The sequence below is a fragment of the Mus caroli genome, unplaced genomic scaffold, assembly GCF_978045245.1.
Source record: "Mus caroli unplaced genomic scaffold, Mus_caroli_1 scaffold_6, whole genome shotgun sequence".
NCBI classification, from domain to species: domain Eukaryota; kingdom Metazoa; phylum Chordata; class Mammalia; order Rodentia; family Muridae; genus Mus; species Mus caroli.
Window position 1 is genome coordinate 93,357,156 of NW_028227261.1, and position 23,857 is coordinate 93,381,012.

The following is a 23,857-nucleotide window of genomic DNA, read 5'->3' on the forward strand; positions in this document are numbered from 1 at the left end:
CGACACAACCTCGCGGGAGAAGAGGCGCGTGGGAAGAGAGGCGCAGAGCAGCCTGGGAGGTGTAGTTTGGGCTGCGCAGCAATGGAGTCATGGTGGGAGTTGAGGTTCTGGGCAACTGCAGAGGCCTGAAAAGAGGTAGGTTTGCGGATCGCAACCATAATCTGGAACAAAACGAGGGTCTCTGCTATCCTTCGGGAGGCCTTCTGCCATTTCGAAGCTGAGGCCTGTGATGCCATGGATATCTCTCCCTAGACTTCTGCAGCCTTGGAGCTGGGAAAGAGGTCTGTTGTCCACGACGGAAGTCCTCCGGGGGCCCCTCATAACTCGGTGGCTACGTGGTCAGTTTGGGCTTCAAGAACATATTAAACTAAGACCTTCTAAGGCTAAAATAGAGACGTGGTGGAGGAGCTGCGGCCTAGTTTGTTGTGGGTTTACTTGTCTACAGCCTATTCTTTGTGTTCTTTGAAATAAAGGGTCCATGAAGGCGCCAGATAAAGTGCATATCAGCAGTAGTAGCTCCAATGAATGTTAGGCCATCAGAGATAAGGTTTTTTTTTTTTTTCCTTACATAAAATTTGTGGGGATTACAAAAATATTCGCGTTTGCTGAGCTGAACAGACTCACTTCCACTCTCAAGGCCCTGCCCCGAACAACTCCAATTAGAAGAGCACTTCCTTTTCGAGGATTTACTAATGCCGAGTTACGCGCAACGAGCTTATTCTGTTTTAGTCATCTCAGTCACGGACAACAAGAGTACAAGCCCGAAAAAAACCCCAAAACATTCTGGTGAGAAAAGGTCGTTCTGGAGCCGTAGTAGAATTAGTAACGTGGCGGGTCGCGAGCCGCCGAGCCAGCCGCGCTTTTAACTCGTACTCATTATTGCTCTCTAGTGGTGAGGCTTTCAGTTCCCTCGCAAGTAGGGAACTGTTGTTTTTTTTCCTAAGTGTTTCTTCCTTTCCCCTTTGGAGCTGACTTCCATTTCTCTACGTAAGGATCTGGTAGAAGGTAGTGTCTGATAGAATAAAGCAGTTTTGAAATGTCAGGGGCCAGTGTTTTGTGTTGATTAGATTACCCCTTGCTGTGCTAAGCCTCCTGAGAGAAGTGTAACTGTTTCATATACATTGTAGTGTTTTGTTTTGTTCTGGATGCATGCAATAATAATTTATATGAATTCACACTATAGCAGAACTTTCATGTAGATCACTATCATTTAGCTCTTTATTTTACTGGTCTAAGTGTAACTTTTTTTTTTTTTTTTTGAATTATTTATTATATGTAAGTACACAGTAGCTGTCTTCAGACATTCCAGAAGAGGGCGCCAGATTTTGTTACAGATGGTTGTGAGCCACCATGTGGTTGCTGAGATTTGAACTCAGGACCTCTGGAAGAGCAGTCAGTGCTCTTAACCGCGGTCTCTCCAGCCCCTATGTGTAACTTTTATAGGATGCTGATTTTGCTTGTTTTTTGTTTTATGTTTTTCTTTTTTTTGCTCAGGCTCCGCTCTCCCTGCTCGCCCTGCTTGCTCCAGCCCAAAAATTTATTTATTTATTTATTATATGTAAGTACACTGTAGCTGTCTTCAGACACACCAGAAGAGGGTGTTAGATCTCATTACGGATGGTTGTGAGCCACGGTTGTGAGCCACTATGTGGTTGCTGGGATTTGAACTCAGGACCTCTGGAAGAGCAATCAGTGGTCTTAACTGCTGAGCCATCTCTCCAGCCCACATTTTTTGTTTTTCAAGACAGGGTTTCTCTGTGTAGCCCTGGCTGTCCTGGAACATGTTCTGTAGACCAGGCTGACCTCAAACTTACAGAGATCCTCCTGCCTCTGACTTCAGAGTGATGGGATTAAAGGTGTGTGCCACTATCGCCCGACTTCTGATATTAACTAAACTGTTTGCTTCAACTTTATAAAACTGGAATAATTTTTCAAGTTTCCCAAGGTGTCTGTATTAAAATAATACAAAGAATGTGAATGTGGGATGGTTCAGTGGGTAAAGGAACCTGTGCTAAGTGTGATGCCCACATGGTAGAAGAAGAGAATTGACCTCAGATGTCCTCTGACCAATGCTTGGGAATTGTGTGCTTTCACCAACACCCAATACATAACTAAATATGTTTTTTTTTTAAAAAGGCAAAATTTTTTAGTTACTAAAGTGAAAAAAAAAAACAACCCAGTAATGGTAGATAGAGTCTAGAACTTAAGAAAGTTAGTGTAGGGTTGTGGGTCTTGAGTCTGCTCTGCAGCTTGAGGAGGCAGGACACAGGGAGTTTGACTGCCCTTACCCCATGCCAGCTCAGGGCTGGTGCTGGGCCATAGGGAAACCCCAGGACACTGCTGGTGGGAAAGCGGGCAGTCTGAGGCATGGGGCAGCAGGAGCTGGGTTGGGGGGTGCGGTCTGCCTGCTTGTGATGAGGCTGGGGTAGTCTGGTTCTCAGGCTTTCCAACATCCAAGCCCCGCTGGGAGCCCCAGAAGAGCTGAGAACGGAGTCGGGGAGCAGCTGGCTGGTTGTGTGTGGTGCGGGGAAGGGGAACTCTGGCTGGTCACACGGGGAGAGTCCTTGGCTTGACTGCTGGCTTGGGCTTGGGGGGCAGTGGAGTGCAGAGAGGCCTTCTACAGGAGACTAGATAGTGGCTCTATAGTTGAAGGCCTTCTCCATGGCTCCCCATGGTGGATCCTGATGAAAAGAGGCTGTCCATAGTTGTAAGGCATTTATTGTTATGTGTAAAATCATGCCCCACTTCTCAGGGTGGGCCTGAGGTTAAATACCTTTTGCAGGGAGGAGTGTCTGGGAAGGAAAGCTTATTGCTTATGCCCTCCAGGCCTTTAGGCAACTCATTTGAATGGAGATCTGGTTTGATCCTGTGGTGGTCAAGTCTCTTTTCCTCTTGTCTTGGTCTGAGATGTTAGCTATGCCTCATCTATGTGGGGAGGGGGCTTGGGGTATTGCCCTTACATAACTGATGGCCACAAATCTATGGGGGGGCTGCAGTTAGTGACAGGGCCTGGTGCCTGGGAGCAGGCGAAGGTCCTACCTACCATCTCTTCAGGGTCCCCAGGGCTTCAAAGCCTCTAGCTCAACTGAGGACCAGGCTACCTCTTACTGCCTGACAAGTTAGTTAGTTTCACCTTCTCTATTGTTGTATAGCTCAGTTTACTCCAAAACTTTGTTTATTATGGATACTGTAGAGGATATAAAGATGATACCTTCAACAGTACTAAGGTCAGCCTAGCTTTTTGTTGATTCTTTGAATGTCACATCAGGCACCCCAATCCCACTCGTCTCCCTGTCCCTTCATATCCACCCTCTGCCCTTGCACCTACTCCCTCCACTAAAATAAAATAAGATAGAATAAACCAAAATTTGTCATGGAACCCGTAGTGTGTCATAGTGTGTCACATAGTATACCCTTTTGTCCACACATCTAAACTTGTACATGTTCATTTCAATGGGTCACTGGCTATTCTAAGGCCTCTGGCTTTTGCTATACTATCTGTACTGGAACCTCACTAGGACTCCTCTCAGATATCTTGTTGTTGCCCTGTGTCACGAAGATCCGATCCTGCAGCTTTGGATCTGTAGGACCTGCCCACTCACGAGCTTGAACAGATCATAGAAGGGGTAGATGTTGGGATGGGCCAACTCCAAGCCCTGGATTTGTTCCTGGGAGGTCGCTGAGTTGATCAGCCTGTCAGCTCACCTGTACCTGCACCACCAGGGTGAACTCTCCAGCACTGCCCCAGCTAGATCACCCAGTGACACAGCCAGCAGCCAGTAGGGTCAGCTCTCCTCATGTCCTCAGGGACTGGCTCACCCACGCCTTTGTCACCCAGGCCAGCTCTACTGCTGCCTAGGTGAGTGGCAGGGCCCACTCTACAAAGTGCTACCAGCTTAACGTTTTTGTTCTGACACAGACATTCATTCGCCATATGAAGTGACTTTGAACTTCTCTGGTCTTAAGTCTGTCTGCCTACCCTTCAGATTCACTAGGACACCTTTTCCCAGGGGGAGCTGAGATCCCTAGTCACTCCCAAGCAGCCCAGCCTAGGCTAGACGCTTGTGCAGTGCTGTTGGAGGACCCTCCCTCCTTAGGGTTCGGTTTTGACACGAGATTGGCCTGGTCTGTTGTGTTGTCTGATTTCCCCACAGATTTCGATAGTGACTTTAATCTCAGCATAGGAAGCATCTGATTAATGAATGATTTACCCATTGAGGACCCTTAGATCCTGTGGATTCCTGTGAATTGATTGGTAAGTTTAATTTTCATGAGATTTAAGCCAGCTGGTTGTAATATCTAGGAATGGCCACAGTCTCTGATGATGTTCATAGAAAGCAGATTGGACTAATTAATGGCGTATCCACTTTCCCTAAGGACACTCAATTTACATGATATAGTTAACCATTTTTCCCTTGTTTCCTTTGTGTGTGTATGTGAGTTGTATGTCTGTATATACTGTCTGAGTGTGGTGTGTACACATGAGTGTACACCTTGAGGCAAGAGGATGTATGCTGACATCCTGCTCTATACCACTTTGCCTCACTCCTGGAGACAGGATATCTTACTGAATTTGGAGCCAGGCTGATAGCCAGCAAGCCCCCAAACTCTCAGTCCCCCATAAGACCATGTTCTTTTTTTTTTGTTTTTTTTTTTTGTTTTTTTTGTTTTTTTGTTTTTTTTGTGACACAGTTTTCCTGTGTAGCCCTGGCTGTCCTGGAATTTGCTCTGTAGACCAGGTTATCCTTGAACTCCCAGAGATCCACCTGCTTCTGCCTTCCAAGTGCTGGGATTAAAGGGTTGCACCACCACTGGTCTGGCTATGGCTGGCTTTTTATGTGGGTGGTGGAGATTTGAAGTCAGGTCCACAGGGCAGGACAGGAAGTGCTCCTGCTCAGCCATCTCCCCAACTCCTTTGCTCCTTTTGTTTCTTGTCTGTTTTTTGTTTGTTTGTTTGTTTGTTTTGTTTTGAGATAGGATTTTTTGTTTCTTTGGCTGGTCTCCAACTTCTGGGCTCAAGCGACCCCAGGAGGCTGTCACTGTTGTTGAGTGTCACTGCCCTCAGCTTGTTTCTTTTACCTAGTGTGTCTTTTGGAGGATATTGGAGCACAAGGTAATGGTTGGATGTCTTGCTTGGGAGCCCACAAGTGGTCTTGGGACCTGAGATTGGGAGCCCAAGCTTGGTTTCTGACCTAAGAACTCAGAACAGAGAATAGGTTTTGTTCTGCTCTATCGGGGTTTGGAATAAAGCATCCCAAAAAGTGTTAAAAAAAGGGGGGGGGAGAGAGAGAGAGAGAGGAGAGAGAGAGAGAGAGAGAGAGACTCACTCTGAGATCCTCTGATGGCAACTTGCTGGGTTTTGTTTTTAAAGATTTTATTTTAAATTTTGTGTATGTAAGGGCTGGAGAGATGGCTCAGCGGTTAAGAGCACTGACTGCTCTTCCAGAGGTCCTGAGTTCAATTTCCAGTAACTGCATGGTGGCTCACAACCATCTGTAATGCCCTCTTCTGGTGTGTCCAAAGATAGCAACAGTGTACGCACATGTATAAAATAAATAAATAAATCTTCAATTTTTTTTTGTGTGTGTGTGTGTGTGTGTGTGTGTGTGTATGTAGGTCCATGAGTGCAGGAAGCCAAGGAGGCATAGGCATCTGCTCCCCTGAAGCTGGGGCTACAGGCAGGAATTGAACTTGTGTCCCCTGTATATGCTTAGGATATGCTCTGAAACAAAGAGCCATCTCTTTAGCTCCAGTAATAAATGGATGCCTACAGATTTTGACATCTATGCCTGGAATCTAAATGAGTTGGTGTAATGTCTTGTTCATCTTACTGTTCCTGTGTACAGATTCATCTGTTTGTAGCTGAGACTTGGCACCCGCAACTTTTCCTCTCCTGACATTTCACCAGCCCCCAGCTCACGGGCTCTGGCTCCCCTGAAGTCCTGGGTGACTTCAGTATGCTGCGACGGAAACCAACCCGCTTGGAGCTCAAGCTCGATGACATTGAGGAGTTTGAGAGCATTCGGAAGGACCTGGAGGTAAGGATTCAGTTTCTGATTCTTAGGGGGAAACAGCAGAAAACTAAGGGCTCAGTGGCCTGAGACAACAGGAAATGATCCCTTTACAGTTACGTTTTTTTAAATACTATTTATTTATTATTATGTTTTTTTCAATTTTTTTTTTGTGATCATGTTGCCCCATCCCAAATTCCCCCCAGGTCCTCCTTATCCACCCAACTTTATGTTCTATCTCTTTCTCTCAAAAACAATACAAAAACAAATCCTCAAAACAAGAAACACAAAGTCCACAAAAGTACCATTGAGTTCATTTTTATATTGGCATTTTTATACTGCATGGAGCCTGCTCAGGAGTGACGTGGGAGATGCTGGAGAAGATTGATTTCCTGTCAGGTGCAGGTAGCTTCTTGGTTCAGGGTGGGTGAGACCCGCAGTTACCGGCTTGAACCTGTGCGGGTTTTGCGTGTGCCGCCACAGTCTCTGAGTTCATAGTGCATCAGTGCTATTGTCAGCATGAGGCTGTTTCCTTAGGGCTCAGCCTTCACCTCTGGGTCTCACAATCTTTCTGCCTCATCTTCCACATCAATCCCAGAGCCTTGAGGGAAGGAGTTTGATGAAGACATTCCAGTTAGGACAGTGTGCTTCAAAGTCTTCCACATTGTCCACTTGTGGGTCTCTGTGTTAATTCCCATCTCGTGCAAGAAGAAACGCCTCTGGTGGGGCTGAGCAAGACACTGACCTGTGGCCATGGCAACATGTCGTCATTTTATTGCTCTGATCCTTTAGCAGAATTGTCTTAGGTCCCCCAGGCCTGAGGCTGAGCTAGTCTCAGGTTTGGGCTAGGCAAACACTCTACCAACAGAGCAACATCCCAGCCTGCTAGCATTTATTATAACTTGAAGTTATCATTATTTTTCCCCTCGATGCTGGAGATCAGTGTAGGACCTTGTGTATGTTAGACAGAAATTTACTGAACATTCACCTGTAAATGGTATTTTAAATATTACTTAATTACTCTTAGTTATTAATATGACCTGACCAGCAGCCCCCCAGTAATCTGGGCAGAGTCCTGTGGATTGTGAAATCAGCTTTAGCGCAGTTACCGGCAAATTACCCTTCGTCTTTTTTTCTATGTGCCAGAAATGTTATTCTCAGCTGTGCTGCTCAAGCACTTGCTGTTTGAGTCTCCTCTGGCTTATTTCTGCTCCATCAGCTTGTCCTCGGGCATTTCACGCGGCTCCATGCTCCTGGGCCATCACATCTAATAGAGACCTCCTGGTCTCTCTGTCTTCTTTCTCCTCTCCTCTCTCTTTCGTCTTGCCTTCTCCTTTCCTCTCTTCTTCTCTCCTTGTGGTCCTTACCTCTAACCCCTAGCCCAGTAACCTAAAACCCTGGCTATCTTTATTCTCCCCAGAAATTGGCTGTAGCCACTTTTATTTAACCAATAGCTTTAAATTGGGGAGCAAGGTTTTTACAACATCATTTGGTATACATGAGGATCTTTGGGGGCAACCAGATCTTGGGGGCCACTATTTAGTATTTGAATACATATTTGAATATAGCAGCACCACCCCAACATTCACAGTTCCTTGCAGTCATTTGGTCATTTATTGTAAAATCTTTTGTATTAGGAATGTTCTTCACCACTGAATTTCTAGAATCTAGCCTCCAGTGGAGTACTATTTATATTTTTGTTTGAGACAGGATCTCACTGTCTGGAACCCATTGTAGACCAGGCTGGCCTTGAGCTTGAGCTTGCCTCTGCTTCCCGAGTGGTGGAGTTACAGGCATACGACACCATACCTTACAGCTGTATTTTTTTAAATCTGGCTTTGCCATATAATCGTAGATAGCCATTAATAAGAATGAATTCTTTGGAGGCAGAGGTAGACAGATTTCTGTGAGTTTGAGGCCAGCTTGGCCTACAGAGCAAGTTCTAGGACAGCTAGGACCATTACACAGAGAAACCAAAAAAAAAAAGAAAAGATTCTTTCACACTTTCAGGATGAATTCCAAATCCCATGGTACCTGAGGTCCTTTGTGCCTGGGCCCTTGCTCATCCCTCCACTTCACCTCCAGGTTATCTTTACTTCCATTGCTGTGTACTGTTCCTTTGTCTGACGTGCCTATCCTGTCATCAGGCTCCCCGTCTTGACTTGGCCCCTTCCAGTCCCCAGCTGGGTTAAGTCACCACCCTGTGCTGGATTCTTACAGGTGCCACCACTTTCTGTTGTGACTCTGTTTTTTTCAGTGGGGCAGGAAGCTCCTTAATTAAAGGCGGGATTTGTATATTGAGATCTGGACTCTCCGTAGGGCTCTCCGAAGGCCTGTTTGTGTTTCCTGCTCAGGGAGCTACTTTATTTCTGTCGCAGGGAGCTTTACATCTTGAATGTACCCAGAATGTGATTGGCTTACATCGTTCATAAGAAGACTGATAATGTAGGTTTCTCTTGCTCTTCATCCCAGCAACTGTAGTGTTCCTGAAGTATTGTCAGTTTTTGCTTTGTGCCTGTGTGTGTGCACGTATGTGTGTGTGTATTAAACTTCCTGCCACTCTCTTCTTAGTCAACACTACAAAGAACTGACTTTAAGAAGTTCACCCCAAAAATCTTTATGAAAACTACTCCTAAGAAGCAAAGGAATCTCTGAGAATCCTCAGTCGGAATGAAATAATTTAAAAAGTTTCACGCTACAGAGTGTTCCAGAATCGAGTTACAGAGATGTAAACAAAGTTTAGTAAAAATGAAATACGAAAGATGGAGGAGGAAAGATGACTCAGCAGTTACAGAAAAGTGCTGCTCTTGGAAAGGACCCCGCTTCAGTCACAAGCACACACATGGCCACTTAGAACCATCTGGGACTCCAGTTCCAGGGTTCCTGACGCTCCACTCTGTCCTCCCACAGACACTGCACACACATGGTATAGATTCGTACATTAAAACCTTCATAATGATTTTTTAAAAAAAGAGCAGAGCAGCTCTTACTCTCTTGCCTTCTTGCTCCCGCTCTGTCCCTTTGTCCCTTCCCCCCTCCCCAACCCCCCTCCCCAACCCCCCTCCCCATCTACTTCTGTGCGCTCTCTCTCTCTTTCTCTCTGCCTTTCTCTGCCTCTACTACCCTCTTGACTCACCTCCCTATGCCCTTAATAAACTCTATTCTATTAAAAAAAAAACAACAACAACAACCAAAAAACCATTGCCAGGCACAGGAGAACACAGGACGTTAGTACTTGAGAGTCATGGGCAGGAGAAGTTAGATAGCCTGGGCTATAGACTTAAACCAGGGAAGGAGGGAGGGACAGAGGAAGACACACTTTTTCTACGGTTTTCATTTAATTCATTGCAAGAGTGTCCCTCTTTCCAAAGCTTTTTGAAAGGACACCAACATCCCTAACCCCCCCATTTTAGTGGAAAGGCCAACAGTGAGCTGACTCTGCAGAGACAAAACCCATCCTGCCAACATTTATGACTCATTACAATTGAAGTTTAAACCATACTTGAAACTCATTCAGGCCTGATGATGCATGCCTACAATCCCAGCACGCAGGAATCTGAGGCAGAAGATCACAGTAAATTTCAGGCCACTCTGGCCTACGCAGTGAGATCCTATCTCAGAAAAAAAAGGAAGGAAACCTTAACCTTAATAATTACTACCAAGCTGGGCGTGGTGGCGCACACCTTTAATCCCAGCACTCAGGAGGCAGAGGCAAGCAGATTTCTGAGTTTGAGGCCAGCCTGGTCTACAAAGTGAGTTCCAGGACAGCCAGGGCTACACAGAGGAACCCTGTCTCCAAAAAGCCAAAAAACCAAAAAACAACAACAACAAAAAATTACTACCAATCTGAGTTCTTAAGAAGCAAACAGCCGTGGGCTGGGAAGACTACGCAGTGAGTAGCTCTTGCTGCCAAGTGTTAGAGTCAGCCTCCCTCCACTCTCAGGACTAAACACACACAGGTTTCAGTAGTAGGATGTACGTGGTAAGTGTAAGGTGTAGCTATTGAGTCCTGAATCGAAATGAGAGCAATTACACGTGGGATAGAGCCAATTAGTATATAAAATAGAAAGTAAAGTAACTTTACTCCCACATCAGGACACAGAGACTTAATAAGCTTTGGGCACTATGGGGGCAGAATCTCAGCTTTTCAAACCTGACAGTACTGGCCTGGTGTTTGTTCCATCCTGTGGTCAGACCTGTCTGTCTTAGTCTCTTCTTGGCACCTGCTTCTTCATTTGCAGCCCACTGGTGACATGGTGACTTCCCATGCAGGCAGGGCTCTTTCTCAGAGTTCAGTCTCTTCAGAAGTCCTGCCTGCCTTCTCCTATTGTTCTAGGCCATCCGCTTTTTTATTGAAACCCATCAGAAGGGAGCGGGGGAGTGTTCACAAAATACAACCTAGGTGCTGAGCAATGGGAGTAACAGATGGCCTGGAGTCAGAGCTCTGCCCAGTGCAAAAATCAGTGTCTGAATAATACACTGCACAAAACCATCGATCCAACAGGAAGTGAGGGTGTTTGTATTCTAAGATGTTTATGTGGAGGTCAGAGCACAACTTTCTGGAGTTGGTTCTCTCCCACCTTGTTGAAGCAGGGTCTCTTCCTGTTAATGCTGTATATACTACAGGCTAGCTTTGCCCATGAGCTTCTGGTCGGCTCTGCCTCCCAGCTTGTTGTTAGAGGAGTTGTTGGTGCTACAGATCTCCACCACTATATGCAGCTTTGTTTTGTTTGTTTGTTTTTTAAAAAGTATGGGTTCTGGGAATTGAACTCAGATTATCAGGCTTGGGCAGCTATCTTGCTGGCCAAGTTCCTTATATTTGTTACTTAAAGATAAGCACAGGAAATTTCATTTTTGGACACATTTTAGATTTTGGATTTTTGGCTTAGGGATGCTTGATCTCTGTAACTAATACATAAGTTTCAAACTGTGAAAAAAAACCCTGAGCCTCAAATACGTCAGGTCCCAAGCACCTCAGAGAAGGAATCCTTCGCCTTGCCTTACTGGATTGACTGTTAGTTAACTGATGTTGGGATTTCAGGGGTTACAGTTTGCCAGTAGGTGGTATGTAATTACCAACATAATTTCAGTGATCAGAGCCCGTGAGCTGTGCTCCCGGTCAAGAACTAGAGATAAAGCATCTACTGTCATTTTTAAAAAGTTATTGACATCCGTGCCATCTTTATAGTTAGGCAGTGGTGGCTATGGGAATTCTGTAGCCACTGGTGACTTGGAGCCACACCTCATTTATGAAAGAAGGAAGCCAAATTCTCCCTCTGTATCCCATATTCAACTTGAATTGGAAAGGCTGAGTTCAGTCTCCAAATGCCCATAAGGTTAGTCTGGGCTCCTCATTGTTGCCACCATGGGAGGAAGAAGGGTTGTGAATCAGAGGAACCAAGCCTTGATTGGTGAAACTATTGACTGAAGCTTTGAAGATACAGATGAGAGCTTAAAGAGGATATTAGGAGAAGTGGGTCATACTTACAAATTGTCTGGTCTTGAGAAAACCCCATGTTTACGGTCTTGTACAGATATGTCAGTGTTTGCTTATCCACATCAGGTTGGTTGATAGGCATAAAGTGAAACTAAAGAGCCCTTTCTAGAGATGATTCTGTATGCTTTGTGTACATCATAAGTGGAGATTTTTGTTGGTGATATTAAAAAAAATATTCAGAAACATGTACCACTTTGAACTGTATGGCAAGACTGAAAGCAGTAGTTGTAAAAACGGTGGGGGAGGTCAGTTGACTCAGAAATAACTCTGTTCATTGGCATCATTTTGACATGGCCCCCTTTGAGCAAGATGCACTCCACTGGATAGCAAGGAGGCTGTGGGGATGGATCTGGTGACCTTTCTAGGTTGTAAAGGGAACTTTGGATGTGCTGGAATAACTTTGGTCATGGTGGCAACTTTGGTAGAAGATGAGGCTCCAGTGGTGGAGGTGGTGTCACAGAGGTCATCGTGGAGCAGGCTATGGTGGCTGTATAGATTGTAAACAGAATTGGGATGTGGAACCTAAGGTAGATTCAGTAGTGGTTGAATACATGATGATGTCAGTGAAGGGAAACTATCATGGCTTTGGAAATCAGTCAAATCATAGACCAGGAAATAAGCAGTTTTAGTGCGGAAACTCAGGCAGGTGGTGGTGGAGATATAGCATAATTCTTCTTTTTTTTTTTTTTTTAAAGTAAGGTTTCACTATGAAGCCCAGGCTGGCCTTGAACATGTAATAGTCAAGTAGCAAGAGTTCTGTTCTGTTCTGTTTTTTTTTTTTTTTTTTTTTTTTTGACACAGGGTTTTTCTGTAGCCTTGGCAGTCCTGGACTCCACTCTGTAGACCAGGCTGGCCTCCATCTTAGAGATCTCCCTGCCTCTGCCTTCCTAGTGCTGAGATTAAAGGCCTGCACCACCATGCCTGGCAAGTAGCAGAGTTCTAAACAGAGCAGAGAAGGACTTCCATTCTTAGATAAGAGTTGTCAGGAGAGCTATAGGGTTACTTAGGGACAGTCCAGCCACATGCCTTAAAGAAAGTCTGGGAAATCAGCCTCAGCGGGAGTAACACCCATAACAGGAAGGTTTCTACAGTGTAAGCAGGAAACCCTTCTTGTTTAGGAGGTCCTAAGTCACAAGTTGCAACAAGTGTGGTAACTGTTGACACAATGTGGTGCCAGCTGGATTGTCATCAAGGTCATCTGTCTATTGCAGATTTGTTTCTTTCTTGGTTTGTTTTGTTGTTTTGAAGCAGGTTTCTCTGTGTAGCCCTGGCTATCCTGGAACTCACTTTGTAGACCAAGCTGGCCTCAAACTCAGAGATCCACCTGCCTCTGCCTCCTGAGTGCTGGGATTAAAGGTGTGCACCACCTCCTGGCTGTAGATTTTCTTTTCATTGCATCAGATTTATCACTTGGTGAGTAGCAGTACTAGTAGTACCAAGAGGAAAATTTTCAAAAAAAATTTCAAAACAAACCCAAAACCAACACAGGGACTGGGATATAGCACGGTGGTTACTTACTTGCCTACCATTCATAAGGCTTGGATTCAGCTCCTAGTATCACCAAAAAAAAAGTTAGGTGATTAATTTATAAAATTTAAAAGCTAGAAGGAAGCCCCTCCACTCTGACCTATTGACAAGATAGCATAATGTCTCTGTATATTGTATCACTGAAGTCAGCATGGAGCCAGTCTTCCAGGCTGTGGGCTTTTAGTGGCTGCTAGTCATGACGTTTACCACTGTTCTCACTGACAGTAATTTGCTGAATCAACTTTTGTTGCCCTATATCTGCTATCTCCAATTGTAGGTTCCTGCTAGGCCTTTGTATCATACACTAATTCCTCACAACCTCTTTGTGTCTTTGGCATTGGGGGCTTTCCCATTATAATCCAGAGTACTTTATGCTATAATTAATAGTTTACATGCCCGTTTGCCTTCTAGACTGTGATATCCTGGGATGTAGGGTTATATCTTCTACAGTTGCATGTCCGTATCCTTGTTACTATCCTAAACTAGTGTTATCAGCTTATTGTTTATTAGCCCCTAACCTTGTTCCATACCTAGTACCTAGTATATGGTAAATTCTAGCTAAACATTTGTTAATTGAAAGAATGCTGTGCTATATCCTAACTTTTTTTTTTATACTTCTAGGCCCGTAAGAAGCAGAAGGAAGATGTGGAAGGTGTAGGAACCAGTGATGGAGAAGGAGCTGCTGGGCTCAGCAGTGACCCCAAAAGCCGGGAACAAATGATTAATGATCGAATTGGTTATAAACCCCAACTCAAGAGCAACAACCGCACATCTCAGTTCGGAAACTTTGAATTTTAGAGATGGATTCTCTTGCATGCCAGACCCCTGGGACAGAATACAATGATGACAGAAGTACCAACCAGATTTAGAGAATTAAGTGTGTGCAACCAAGCAGAAGGTTTTCTGTCTCCTGCAGGGAGAGGTGACTTCTGTGTGAAATTACTGCTGTCCAACCTTTCTGATAGGCTGGAAGCCAAATTCTGGCTTGTTCCTGGAAAATTGGACCGCAGAAGGCTTACCTGATTTTTGTTTTTAAAAATAAATTTATTTTTGGAAAAATTGTGAGATGTCCTTAAAGGTAGTAGCATCGCTAATCGCCAGCTCTGACAGGTAACTGCTACAAGTGACGTCATTCTCCTTGTCTTTACAAAAAGACCCCAGACCCCGAACCTTTGCAGTTGATCCCCTGGGCTGACTTAACTTGTTTATTCACTGTCTGCTGACCATCCTTCAAGTAACAGAGATCCCAGATGAGTGTGCTCAGGCTGCAATCCAGCACTTGGGAGGCTGAAGTAGGAATCTCAAAGAGTTGAAGGCTAGTCTGGGCTACAGAGCAAAACCCTGTCTCAAAATGTCAAAAAACCAAAGGAAACCAAGACAGAGATCCCTTCCCACATGGAGACTGGATTCAAATCATCAAATTGTCAGAATCAAATCCACTTTCAGGAAGGCTTTACACGGGGAAAGTACAAGCAGCTGTAACAGTGAGAGACATTGTATTCTTCACTTGGGACTCACTTGCGCAGCACCCATCTGAGAGCTACCCTGGATACTTTCACACCATGCCCTATTTTTACCATAAAACCCAGGGACAGAACCACCAGCTGTGGAAGCCAGAACATCTGGAATCAAGTTTCAAAGAAACTCCTTGGCTGGAACTTACCCAGAATTTTGGATAGTTTGAGAGTGATGTGAATGGGAAGGTAGAGACAGAGGGAGATGTATAGTTCCCTCTTTAGCTCCAAGCTTTTCTACAAAACCTTTATTCTAGTTTTATTGATGACTCCTAAGTCCTGTTATCTTTGTCTTAGAACACAATAAAACCCCCAAGACACAGGCTGTACATAAGACTCTTTATTTTTGCAGCCTGCAAAGGCCTAGGTGGCAAAGGAAACAAAGAAAAGGATCTGCCGGCCTCAGTCCTTCACTGCAACTCCCCAGTAGGATTTCCCACAGTTGTTTTTGTGCCTCCCTCGTGTTTTGCCTTTTGTACTGACAGCTGTCATGCAGAGGGAGGGCTGTATGAGAGTGCTGAATGCGGATTCTCTTAGTTCCTGAGAGGGCACACACACCATTCTGAGTTTGCAGATGTGAACCAGAGCTCAGCCACGAAGTGGAAGCTATGGAGCTGAGCTGCCTGCTTTCCAATCCCATGCTTCTAATGGCCTCAACTACATTGCTCTCTAAGTGTTCTCAGCTGAGTCTTTAAGAAAGCAGTGTGTCGGGGAGAGAAAATTTCCTATTTTCAAGTTTCCAAGATTTTCTATTCTTGCTTTTTTTAAAGATTTATTTATTATTATATCTAAGTACACTGTAGCTATCTTCAGATGCACCAGAAGAGGGCGTCAGATCTCATTACGGATTGTTGTGAGCCACCATGTGGTTGCTGGGATTTGAACTCAGGACCTTCAGAAGAGCAGTTGGTGCTTTTAACCACTGAGCTACCTCTCCAGCCCTATGCTTTCTTATTAACAGAATGAGACAATTATTCATCAGTAGACCAGGACTTACTGCAATTGCTAATCTTTTTTGGGCATACCTAAATTATATGTATCAATGCTGTGTTCCTTAGGATCTGTTTGTTTCAGGACTCCCAGCACCCAGGAGGTCACTTTATTCAGAAGAGTGACCTTTCATTTTCCTGAAGCCTTCAGGTGTAATATAATCAGTACACAGGAAAAATGTAGTAAGGCTTGGGCGCCTGTCTTGTGTGGGATGCCTCATCTGTATTACTCTTAATTTAAATAGGTGCTAGTACTTCTTTGTGTATATGTACATGCAGGGCATGCTAGGGATTGAACCTAGAGCTTAGAAAGGCACACCAGGTAAGCTCTCAATCAACTGAACTACACCCATAGCCATTTGTTTTTGCAACAGGGTCCCTCGCTGTGCAGAATCCCAGGCCCACCTGCAATTATACCCACCAGCAGTCCTCTCTGTCTCTATCTTTATAGCTGGTTCTAAGATCCCTGCTGCTACAGGGAGAGACAGAGAAGCTGTGGAGTGTCTGTAAACACAATACCCAGGTGTCAGGATTATACTTCATTTCCTTTGACTTACAGACCAGGTTGTTAGACTCTAGGATAGTAGAGGGGCTCTGGTGGGACACATTTGCCATCTGTATGTACCTCTCCTCCTTATTTCCCCTATATCCTGAGTGGCACATTCTTTTAGAATTCCCTCCCTTCTCTCTGCCACAGAAAGCAGAGGTAGACTTACTGGTGTTAGGGCTTGCGCTCTCTGAGCTTCTCATGCTGCTATCTGTGTTTTTATGGTATTAATAAACTTCTGGCCCAAAAGGAAAATTCACCTGTTTTCCCTTGAACCCCCAAACTAAAGACCTCTCACTAAGTAAGCGGTCCAGGTCTTTCCTCATGATCTTTCTGCTTCAACCTGTCAAACACTGGAAGGACAGGTATGTGTCACCACACTTGACTATCAATGGCTTTGAGACAGTTAGGATAACAGTTCCTATGTGGTGTAGCCTAGATTTGAGCCAGCTGTCCCCAAAGGCGATGTTTACCACAGTATTGCAGGAGAGGTGATGATGAGCCAGCGGTTAGACCACTAACAGTAATACTTCCCTCTACTACAGGGATGGGCACAGTCTGGCGGTGAGCCTCCTGGAAGCCAGTGCTGCCGCCTAATGGCATGAACACAGGGGTTATGAACTACGGATGAAAGGAGGCAAAGGTTAGTTTTTGAACTTAAGAATCGCTCCTATACTGAAATATTTGCTGCTATGTGCTATGCACAAGGTCATGCTGACCCTGTGGCAGGCACTAGGTCTGCTTAAGAGTGGCAGGAGAGCAACGAGGCCATGCCATGGAAGAGACTGACGTCCCAGAACCATCTTATTTGGACAGCGTGTACACAGACATGAATAGAATCACAAAAATCAAAATATTTATTTTGTTTTCTTGCACACAACACTTAAACATTCCCATTACAGCAACCCTGCTCTCCGGGAGCTTACAGTCTCTGAGACAGTCAACGTGAATGTGGACCCAGTAATTAAGGCATTACATCAAATGCAGACCTGTTGTTTGGATGCATCTTTTGAAGAGGCTGGAAAGGGCAGGCACAAGATTAATTGGCACGATGGACACTGCCTCACTCTCCTGATTCTAATAAGGAACCTAAGGCCACAGCCTGGAAGGCAGTGTGGGACAACCCTAAACACGGGAGCAGTGAGGAGACTTTGATGGATGCCGAAGAGGTTCCTGATGAGGGCAGTGGCTGTTGAGTATTCTTCCATCTTGGACTGCAGTTAGTAACTAGGATCTGTAATTCTGGTAACCCTTTACCCAGCTTTATAGCAATTCCAGTGGAGCAACTGCTTCTTGAAGCAAATTTAAGACCTCTACTTGGTTTGTAAATACAAAATTCTAATTATTAGGTAATAATAACCACAGCAATAGGCATGCTACTGCATCAGGATGGTGAGAGATGTTAAACACTAAGCTACCTGGGAAAAAAGATAGGGAAAAGTAGGGCAGGGGCTGGCTAAAGACACTCAGCTATAGCCTTCCCACAGATGAAAGGAGACATTTAGATAAAAAACACAAAGGCTGGGCATTAAAGTTCCTGAGGATGGGACTTAAGCTTACCTCTGTTCTGCACTAACCACATTCTCTAGCAGCCTAGTTCAGGGATCTTAAGTTTAGGATTTGCAGCAGACTTTCTACTCGGAAGCTACCCCAAGAACCATGTCAAACTGAGTTTTCTCTTGGTTTCAGATTCATAGCACCTTGTTCTTACAGGCCTTGGTTCTTTTCACCTCAGTGATAAGGTCCCGATTCTGATAGTTTATGCATTATTTTTAGGGTGTTAGGGTTTAAACACAGGGCCTGACATATGCTAGGTAAGTGATTCACATCAGAGCTGCATCTCAGCCCCTGAAAGGTGTTTTCTAGCAGCTCATTTGGAGATTCTAGAGAGCACCAGGGTTACCACTAAGTGGTTTCTGGATTCCCCTGGGTTTATTATTCCATGGCTTCTGAGATGACAGAAGGGTATTTGCACCTTAATGTTGGGCTGTCAGTACCTGTCATTCACTGCAGGATGAACTCAGAGAAAAGCAAAGCTCTAACGTTGATTTCTAAGAATTTTAGACTTCATCCAGTAGGCTTAAAACCTTTTCTTCGTTCAAAGCCACCAAAGTACACATTCCTTGTTCTCTAATATGTAATTGGCACACACAGAGGAGAAAGTACACACTTCAAAACTGAAACACTGGGCCAACAAGTCAGCAGGTTTGTTTCTTCTGCTCTGAGGCACAACTGGATCTAGCACCAAAGAGGGCAGGATTGAACAGACCAGCATAGGAAGAATCACTTTAAAGAGGTAGTTTGGGAACAAGCCTGCATGTAGATTAATGACTGACAGAACATCCAATGAGATCCTTCATTGAGAAAGGGGTCTTGGCCACTGTAATCTGTGTAAACCCCCGTAAATAATAAAGGTGATCAAGTAGTGGACGGGGACCTACATAGTATACACTGAGAACAACTGTCTATTGGCAGACACATGTCCCATGTCTCTCCAAACAAGAAAGCTGGGTTTTTGCCTTTCTGGTCTTTTGACTGGCTGACTCACACAGCAGAGCAAAGGTCTCTTGGCCTTCAAATAACTTCCAAGGAACCTTAGATCTTTAAAAGTTAGGACTAGAGACTTCGTATATGTTGACAAGTATACTTTGGCTGTAATCCCACACACTGTATGGGGGTATACATAAAACATATTTGGAAGTGAATAAATGTTTGTGGAATGATAAAGTATTGACCAGCAGCATCTAGATGTGACATGTGCCCATGGCATACCACCTACTAGCCAGCAATTCACATGTTCATGCCTGATACCAGGTAGCCCCACCCTCTGTCCCTTCTAGGTGCAACTTTTCTAGTTTAATGCAGAGACTCTTAAGGTAATCCTCTGGACTGACTGTGAGTAGAACATCACCTAGGAACTTAGAAATGCCAAATTTGGTGGTTCTGGGGTTGAGGTCCACCAAGTAGTGTCTTAACAAGCCCTCTGGGTGATTCTGAAGCTGTAAAGTTTGAAAATCATAGGTTTCAAGGAACACACACACAAACAATACAAACTCTTATTCAGTTGGGACAAACCAAGGTACTGAGTCAAAGTAAAATACTAATGGTTTTATTTAACAATCTCTATTTCTGTTGTCTTAAATTGATTGTCCTGTTTTTGTTTTGATTGGCAAGTTCATTCTAATCAAATGCTAAATAGGAACACAAGTTGATGACTGAGCAGGAATACAGACTCATAGACGATAGGCCTGTGTTTAGTTCCTACCCACTCTGTACACACTACACAGGTTTCAGTGTAACACATCACCCCTGGAGAAAGGAACATGTGTTTCCCACTCACTGAGTTAAGACTGGAGCTCATTTCTAATGTGAAATTTAAGTCCCGGTTGGATGAGATGTCCCTAAGTGCCATCAATCCTGTTACAATCCTTTTTTATCACTGACCCAGAACCCCACCTATCAAATACACATATTATCTGTTTAAAACAAAATGTATCCCACTCCCCCCGCAAACAAAACAAAACAAAACAAAACCCGGAGAAGTAAAAAGAAGCAGATAACCAAGTCTTTAACTAGGAAGCTACCTGGATTAGATAAGGCTCAGGATGATGAGGGAGAAGACATCTCACAGGTGACTTCCCAAGAGAAAAGTCAATCTCATCTTATTAGAAAAACCACTATTCAGAGACTGTCAGCTAGGCTTCTATTCAGTAGGTGTGTATGTATAGACAGGAGAGAGAAGGGATGATTGGATAGGGAATCATATCTTCCAGTCCCAAGATGCTTCCTACAGCAATTAATAAGGCCATATGTGGAGTCTGATATCAATGGCAGTGCTCTGTGATGTCCACCACCACCGCCTTCTTCCAGCTGAAGAGAAAGTATCCTGTCCCAGCCCCTGCTGCTACTGCAATGCATAGGTACCCATTGTAGGTCATGAAGATGAGCATGAGGAAGTAGCTGATGACTACCTGGATGATGTGCAGCACTGTCTGCAGGAGGTGGGGGAAGCTCAGCATCTGCTGCCTGGGGATAAGCAGAGAAGGAGAGTCAGACTTGGGCACCTGCAGGTCAGGAGAGCAGCCTAACTGGACTGCAGCACGGCTATCCTGGAAACTGACGCCCACATGCACACATCTGTAAAGAATTTTTGATTTTTCCTTGAGACAGGGTCTCATGAGCCCAAGCTGGTCTCAAATTCACTGTGTAGCCAAGGATAGCCTTGAATTCTGATCCTCCAGCCTTCTCCAAGTGCTGGGACTACTGGCATCCATCATATCTGATTAGATTTAACTCGACAGGAAGGAATCAATCGCATTCTGCCATTCTTTTATATCTTAACTATGAAGTCTTAAAATGCCCATTACTACATAGCAAATCTTTTAAAAACCAGATACTGTTAAACTTCTTTCAGAGTGACACTTACAACATAGAACAAACGTGTATGTGCTTTTGCAGGAGCCCAAATACCATAACCCACAACCTGGAACTTAAAAGTTAGAATCACCAACTCCGGAAGAAAGAAGACCTGCCTTACTACATTACTAAGAGCTCTCTAGAATTTCCCTTTGGATCTGTTGCATCTTCTTACCCAACGGTTTTGTGTGTCTCCATTAGGATGGTTCCATTTGGTCCTGGGACAGGCATGGAATTGTAGCGAATGCTGACTTGAGACTTTCGAAGCAGACCCTCTCGTGCTATCTTGAGTCCTTCATAAAACATTGCTAGTAAAAACACTGCCACGAAGGCTCCAGCCATTTCTGAGGAAAAAAGGACAGGATGGGAAAGGTGAGGGGAGGGGAGGAAGAGAGAAAAGAAGGAAGAGGTTAACGGTACAGTGAAAACTTAGTGAGCATACTGTTGGTCACACTGGCACTGGCCTATGATTCCAGTGCTTGGGAGGCTGGGGCATAAAATGACAAGTACACAATTAGCTTGTGCTACATGGCAAGGTATAACTCAAACCAAACCAAACAGAAAAAGCATCAGGCTCAGATTGTGAATAAACTGCGTGGTTGTGTGTCTACCCACTCAATGGAGCTGAGCCATTAACAACAGTCTCTGCCTCTGCTCACGATCATACTTTCTGATTATATACAGAATACTGAAAGAAGGAACAGCCAACTGTTGTTTTATTGTTTAACAGGGCTTTGTTGTGTAGCCCAGGTTGATCTTGACCTCCTGGAGATTTTCCTCAGCCTCCTGAGCAATGGGATTAAAGGTGCACACTATCACATCAGCTAAAACAACCTGCTTTTACAAGTGCTGCCTCTATATTTTGAATAGGCATTTTAAGGGATTATGCATATATAGCTAAGCATTGATAAGATAAATGTATTTATAGTGTATTTATATGATACACTAAAAGGACTAATGCTTTCTCTTCCTCTCCCAAAAGCAAACTGGTTTATTTCCAAAATAAGTTTGGAAATAATAATGCAGTTTAGGTGCCTATTAAACTTATGCAACTGCAGTTTAAATGTAAAGTATACCAATCTATGATAGATACCAATCTATATAGACAGAAAGATAAATGACAGCTACCTTAAAAGGAAGTAAGGCTCCATGATATGCCAAGCATCAGGGATATGGAAACCATCATTTGATGCAGCAGAGAGAGCACTGGTTTAGAGTTCTAGAAAGTATGGTCCTTGTTTTAGCTATGAGATACTAACTGTGTGATTCAGGGCACAACATTTCTACTACATGAGGGTTAGGTTTATCTGTAAACAGGTAGTTATGAGATTAACACTATTGTTTTTGGAGGCAGCATCTATGCCTGAACTCTATGAGCTGACCTTGAACTCACAAAGATCTTCCTGCCTCTGCCTCTCAGCTGCTGGGATTAAAGGTGTGTGCTCCTATACTTGGCAAGATCAACAGTTTTTAACCTTGGGTTATATTGTGATATTTGAATATGCTTATAGTCTTAGGCCTAGGATCAGTAATTTAACAAACAAGAAAAGGAGTGAAAAAGATCTTTATCTGGAGCCTGGCAGTGGTGGCACACACCTTTAATCCCAGCACTTGGAAGACAGAGGCAGGCGGATTTCTGAGTTCAAAGCTAGCCTGGTCTACAGAGTGAGTTCTAGGCCATCCAGGGCTACACAGAGAAACCCTATCTTAGACCCCCCCCCCAAAAAAAAAACCCAACCCCCCCCAAAACCAAACAAAAACAAAAACCCAACAACAACAAAAAGACCAACCCCCCCCAAAAAAAAAAGAAAAAAGATTTTTATCTGGCATTTTAATTATATAGTCTTAGGCCTAGGATCAAGCAACTTAGCAAACAAGCTAAGCAAACAAGAAAAGGATTGAAAAAGATCTTTATCTGGCATTTTAATTATATACTAGTGCTCCAAAGCATATACATAAAGGAAGCTCACTGGAGGAACAAAAATGTGTTGCCTCTTCTGCCTAGGGTCGAGGAATTGTGATGTTATGTAGCACAACCATACAGACCCAGTGACGGGACAGAGAGGTGCCAGGTTTCTAAATCTACATCATCATCATCTCTCATGACAGGGTCATCTTCGAAGGTTATCTGCTGGTTACTCACCTCCAGGTGTATTGATTACCAAACCGGAAAACAATAGATTCATATTCTTAAAGTCAAAGGAGAAGGTCATAGGCTGCCAGAAAAGCAAACAAGTCAGTTAGAGAAGGCTGACGACCCTAATGGGAATGACCTAAGAGACTGCGGACAGTTAAAGGTAACCTCAGGATTAGAAGTACTCGAAGCAGTGGGAGGCTTTACCACCTTGGCACTAAGAGTGCATCCCCTCGCCCCTCCGCCCCCAATCTCATGTCTTTCTTTTCTACACGTAACACAAACCAAACACTAGGATTTAATTCAGGAAAAGGTGAATTTCAAAAGGATTAGGGAAGAAAGGATTGTAGAAAATGTTGGTTTTAGTGTCACTCCTTAACAAGCCTGCCACATGAACACTGGTAAGTCCCCAGACTCCCTGAGTGTGGTGTGTGTGGTGTGTGTGGTGTGTGTGACCCTTACCATCATCATCATGCTGTTCCCTCCACCGTGGGAGTGGGAGGCTGACGTGGTCGGGTGGTGGTGAGGTGGCACGGTAATGTTGTCGTCCGTGTGGTTCATCCCCATATGGTGGTGCATCTCCATATGGTTCATCCCCATATGGTTCATTGCCAGTTTTCCAGAAAAAGATGAGATTCACTGGAAAAGTCTTTCAAGAAAAACAATTATATATTAATAATATACAATTTTCTTGATAAATACTTTGTCTACACAGAATTTTGCCTCAATGAACAAAAGCTCTCCTAGACGCACAGCAACTTGCACTAAGAATCACCTTGAGAAGAAGGACCAAGGGCTTGTCCTGAAGGCTTGAGATCTCGTTCCTTACTCTGTAGAGTTACTCCTCTAAGACACAGATTAAATGTGTGTTTAATTTAAGGTAGAAAAAACCAGCCCTTTCAGATGGCAGGAAATAGATAATTTGTAATAATGTATAAAGATAAGCCACTAACAAAATGCAATTGCTCTAAGGCTGTTTAATCATAAACAGCAGTAGATAAAAAGCCAAGACTTCAGATAAGTCTTCTAATTGGGGTGGTCTGTGTTTAACCGGGATGGTCAGACTCCACTTAGGCTTAGAGGACAATCAACTTAGAGCTCATTTAGGTCTGGAGAAAGGTCTGTCGCTGCCTTAGGCAAAGAGTGTGCCCAGACCTCAGAGACAGTTTTAGCCGCATCAGGACATTAGAGTTAAGAACATGAAAAACAAGGTATAAATTGG

General features: G+C 44.1%; 2 protein-coding genes across 3 annotated transcripts in view; one reads left to right on the plus strand and one right to left on the minus strand.

The window, feature by feature from the left end:
* The first annotated feature begins 10 nt into the window (after positions 1-10).
* On the plus strand, positions 11-14,871 carry Cdc26 (cell division cycle 26). 2 transcript variants are annotated; one of them, XM_021159450.3, is made up of 4 exons: positions 11-135; positions 4,155-4,255; positions 5,847-6,038; positions 13,657-14,871. In XM_021159450.3, exons 3-4 carry the CDS (start codon positions 5,958-5,960, stop codon positions 13,831-13,833), a joined length of 258 nt encoding a protein of 85 aa, XP_021015109.1. In that variant the 5' UTR covers positions 11-135; positions 4,155-4,255; positions 5,847-5,957; the 3' UTR covers positions 13,834-14,871. The 2 variants fall into 2 exon arrangements, with proteins under 2 accessions (XP_021015109.1, XP_021015110.1); XM_021159451.3 differs by lacking the exon at positions 4,155-4,255 and having other exon boundaries at positions 30-135.
* A 2,048-nt stretch (positions 14,872-16,919) lies between these two features.
* The window catches only part of Slc31a1 (solute carrier family 31 member 1), a 31,498-nt gene continuing 24,560 nt past the window's right edge, over positions 16,920-23,857 (minus strand). The window contains exons 2-5 of the mRNA XM_021159449.2: positions 23,098-23,284; positions 22,645-22,717; positions 20,677-20,845; positions 16,920-20,111 (exon numbers count right to left, since the gene is read on the minus strand). Coding sequence (XP_021015108.1) covers positions 19,910-20,111; positions 20,677-20,845; positions 22,645-22,717; positions 23,098-23,244 — 591 coding nt within the window. The 5' untranslated portion in view covers positions 23,245-23,284 and the 3' untranslated portion in view covers positions 16,920-19,909. The remainder of the gene's footprint in view (positions 20,112-20,676; positions 20,846-22,644; positions 22,718-23,097; positions 23,285-23,857) is intronic.

What these genes read in the sequence shown, in the direction of transcription:
- Cdc26 (XM_021159450.3), top strand. Translation starts at nt 5,958, where the DNA reads ATGCTGCGACGGAAACCAACCCGCTTGGAGCTCAAGCTCGATGACATT. An exon ending in GCATTCGGAAGGACCTGGAG is followed by an intron (nt 6,039 to 13,656) that starts GTAAGGATTCAG and finishes TTATACTTCTAG; the next exon opens with GCCCGTAAGAAGCAGAAGGA.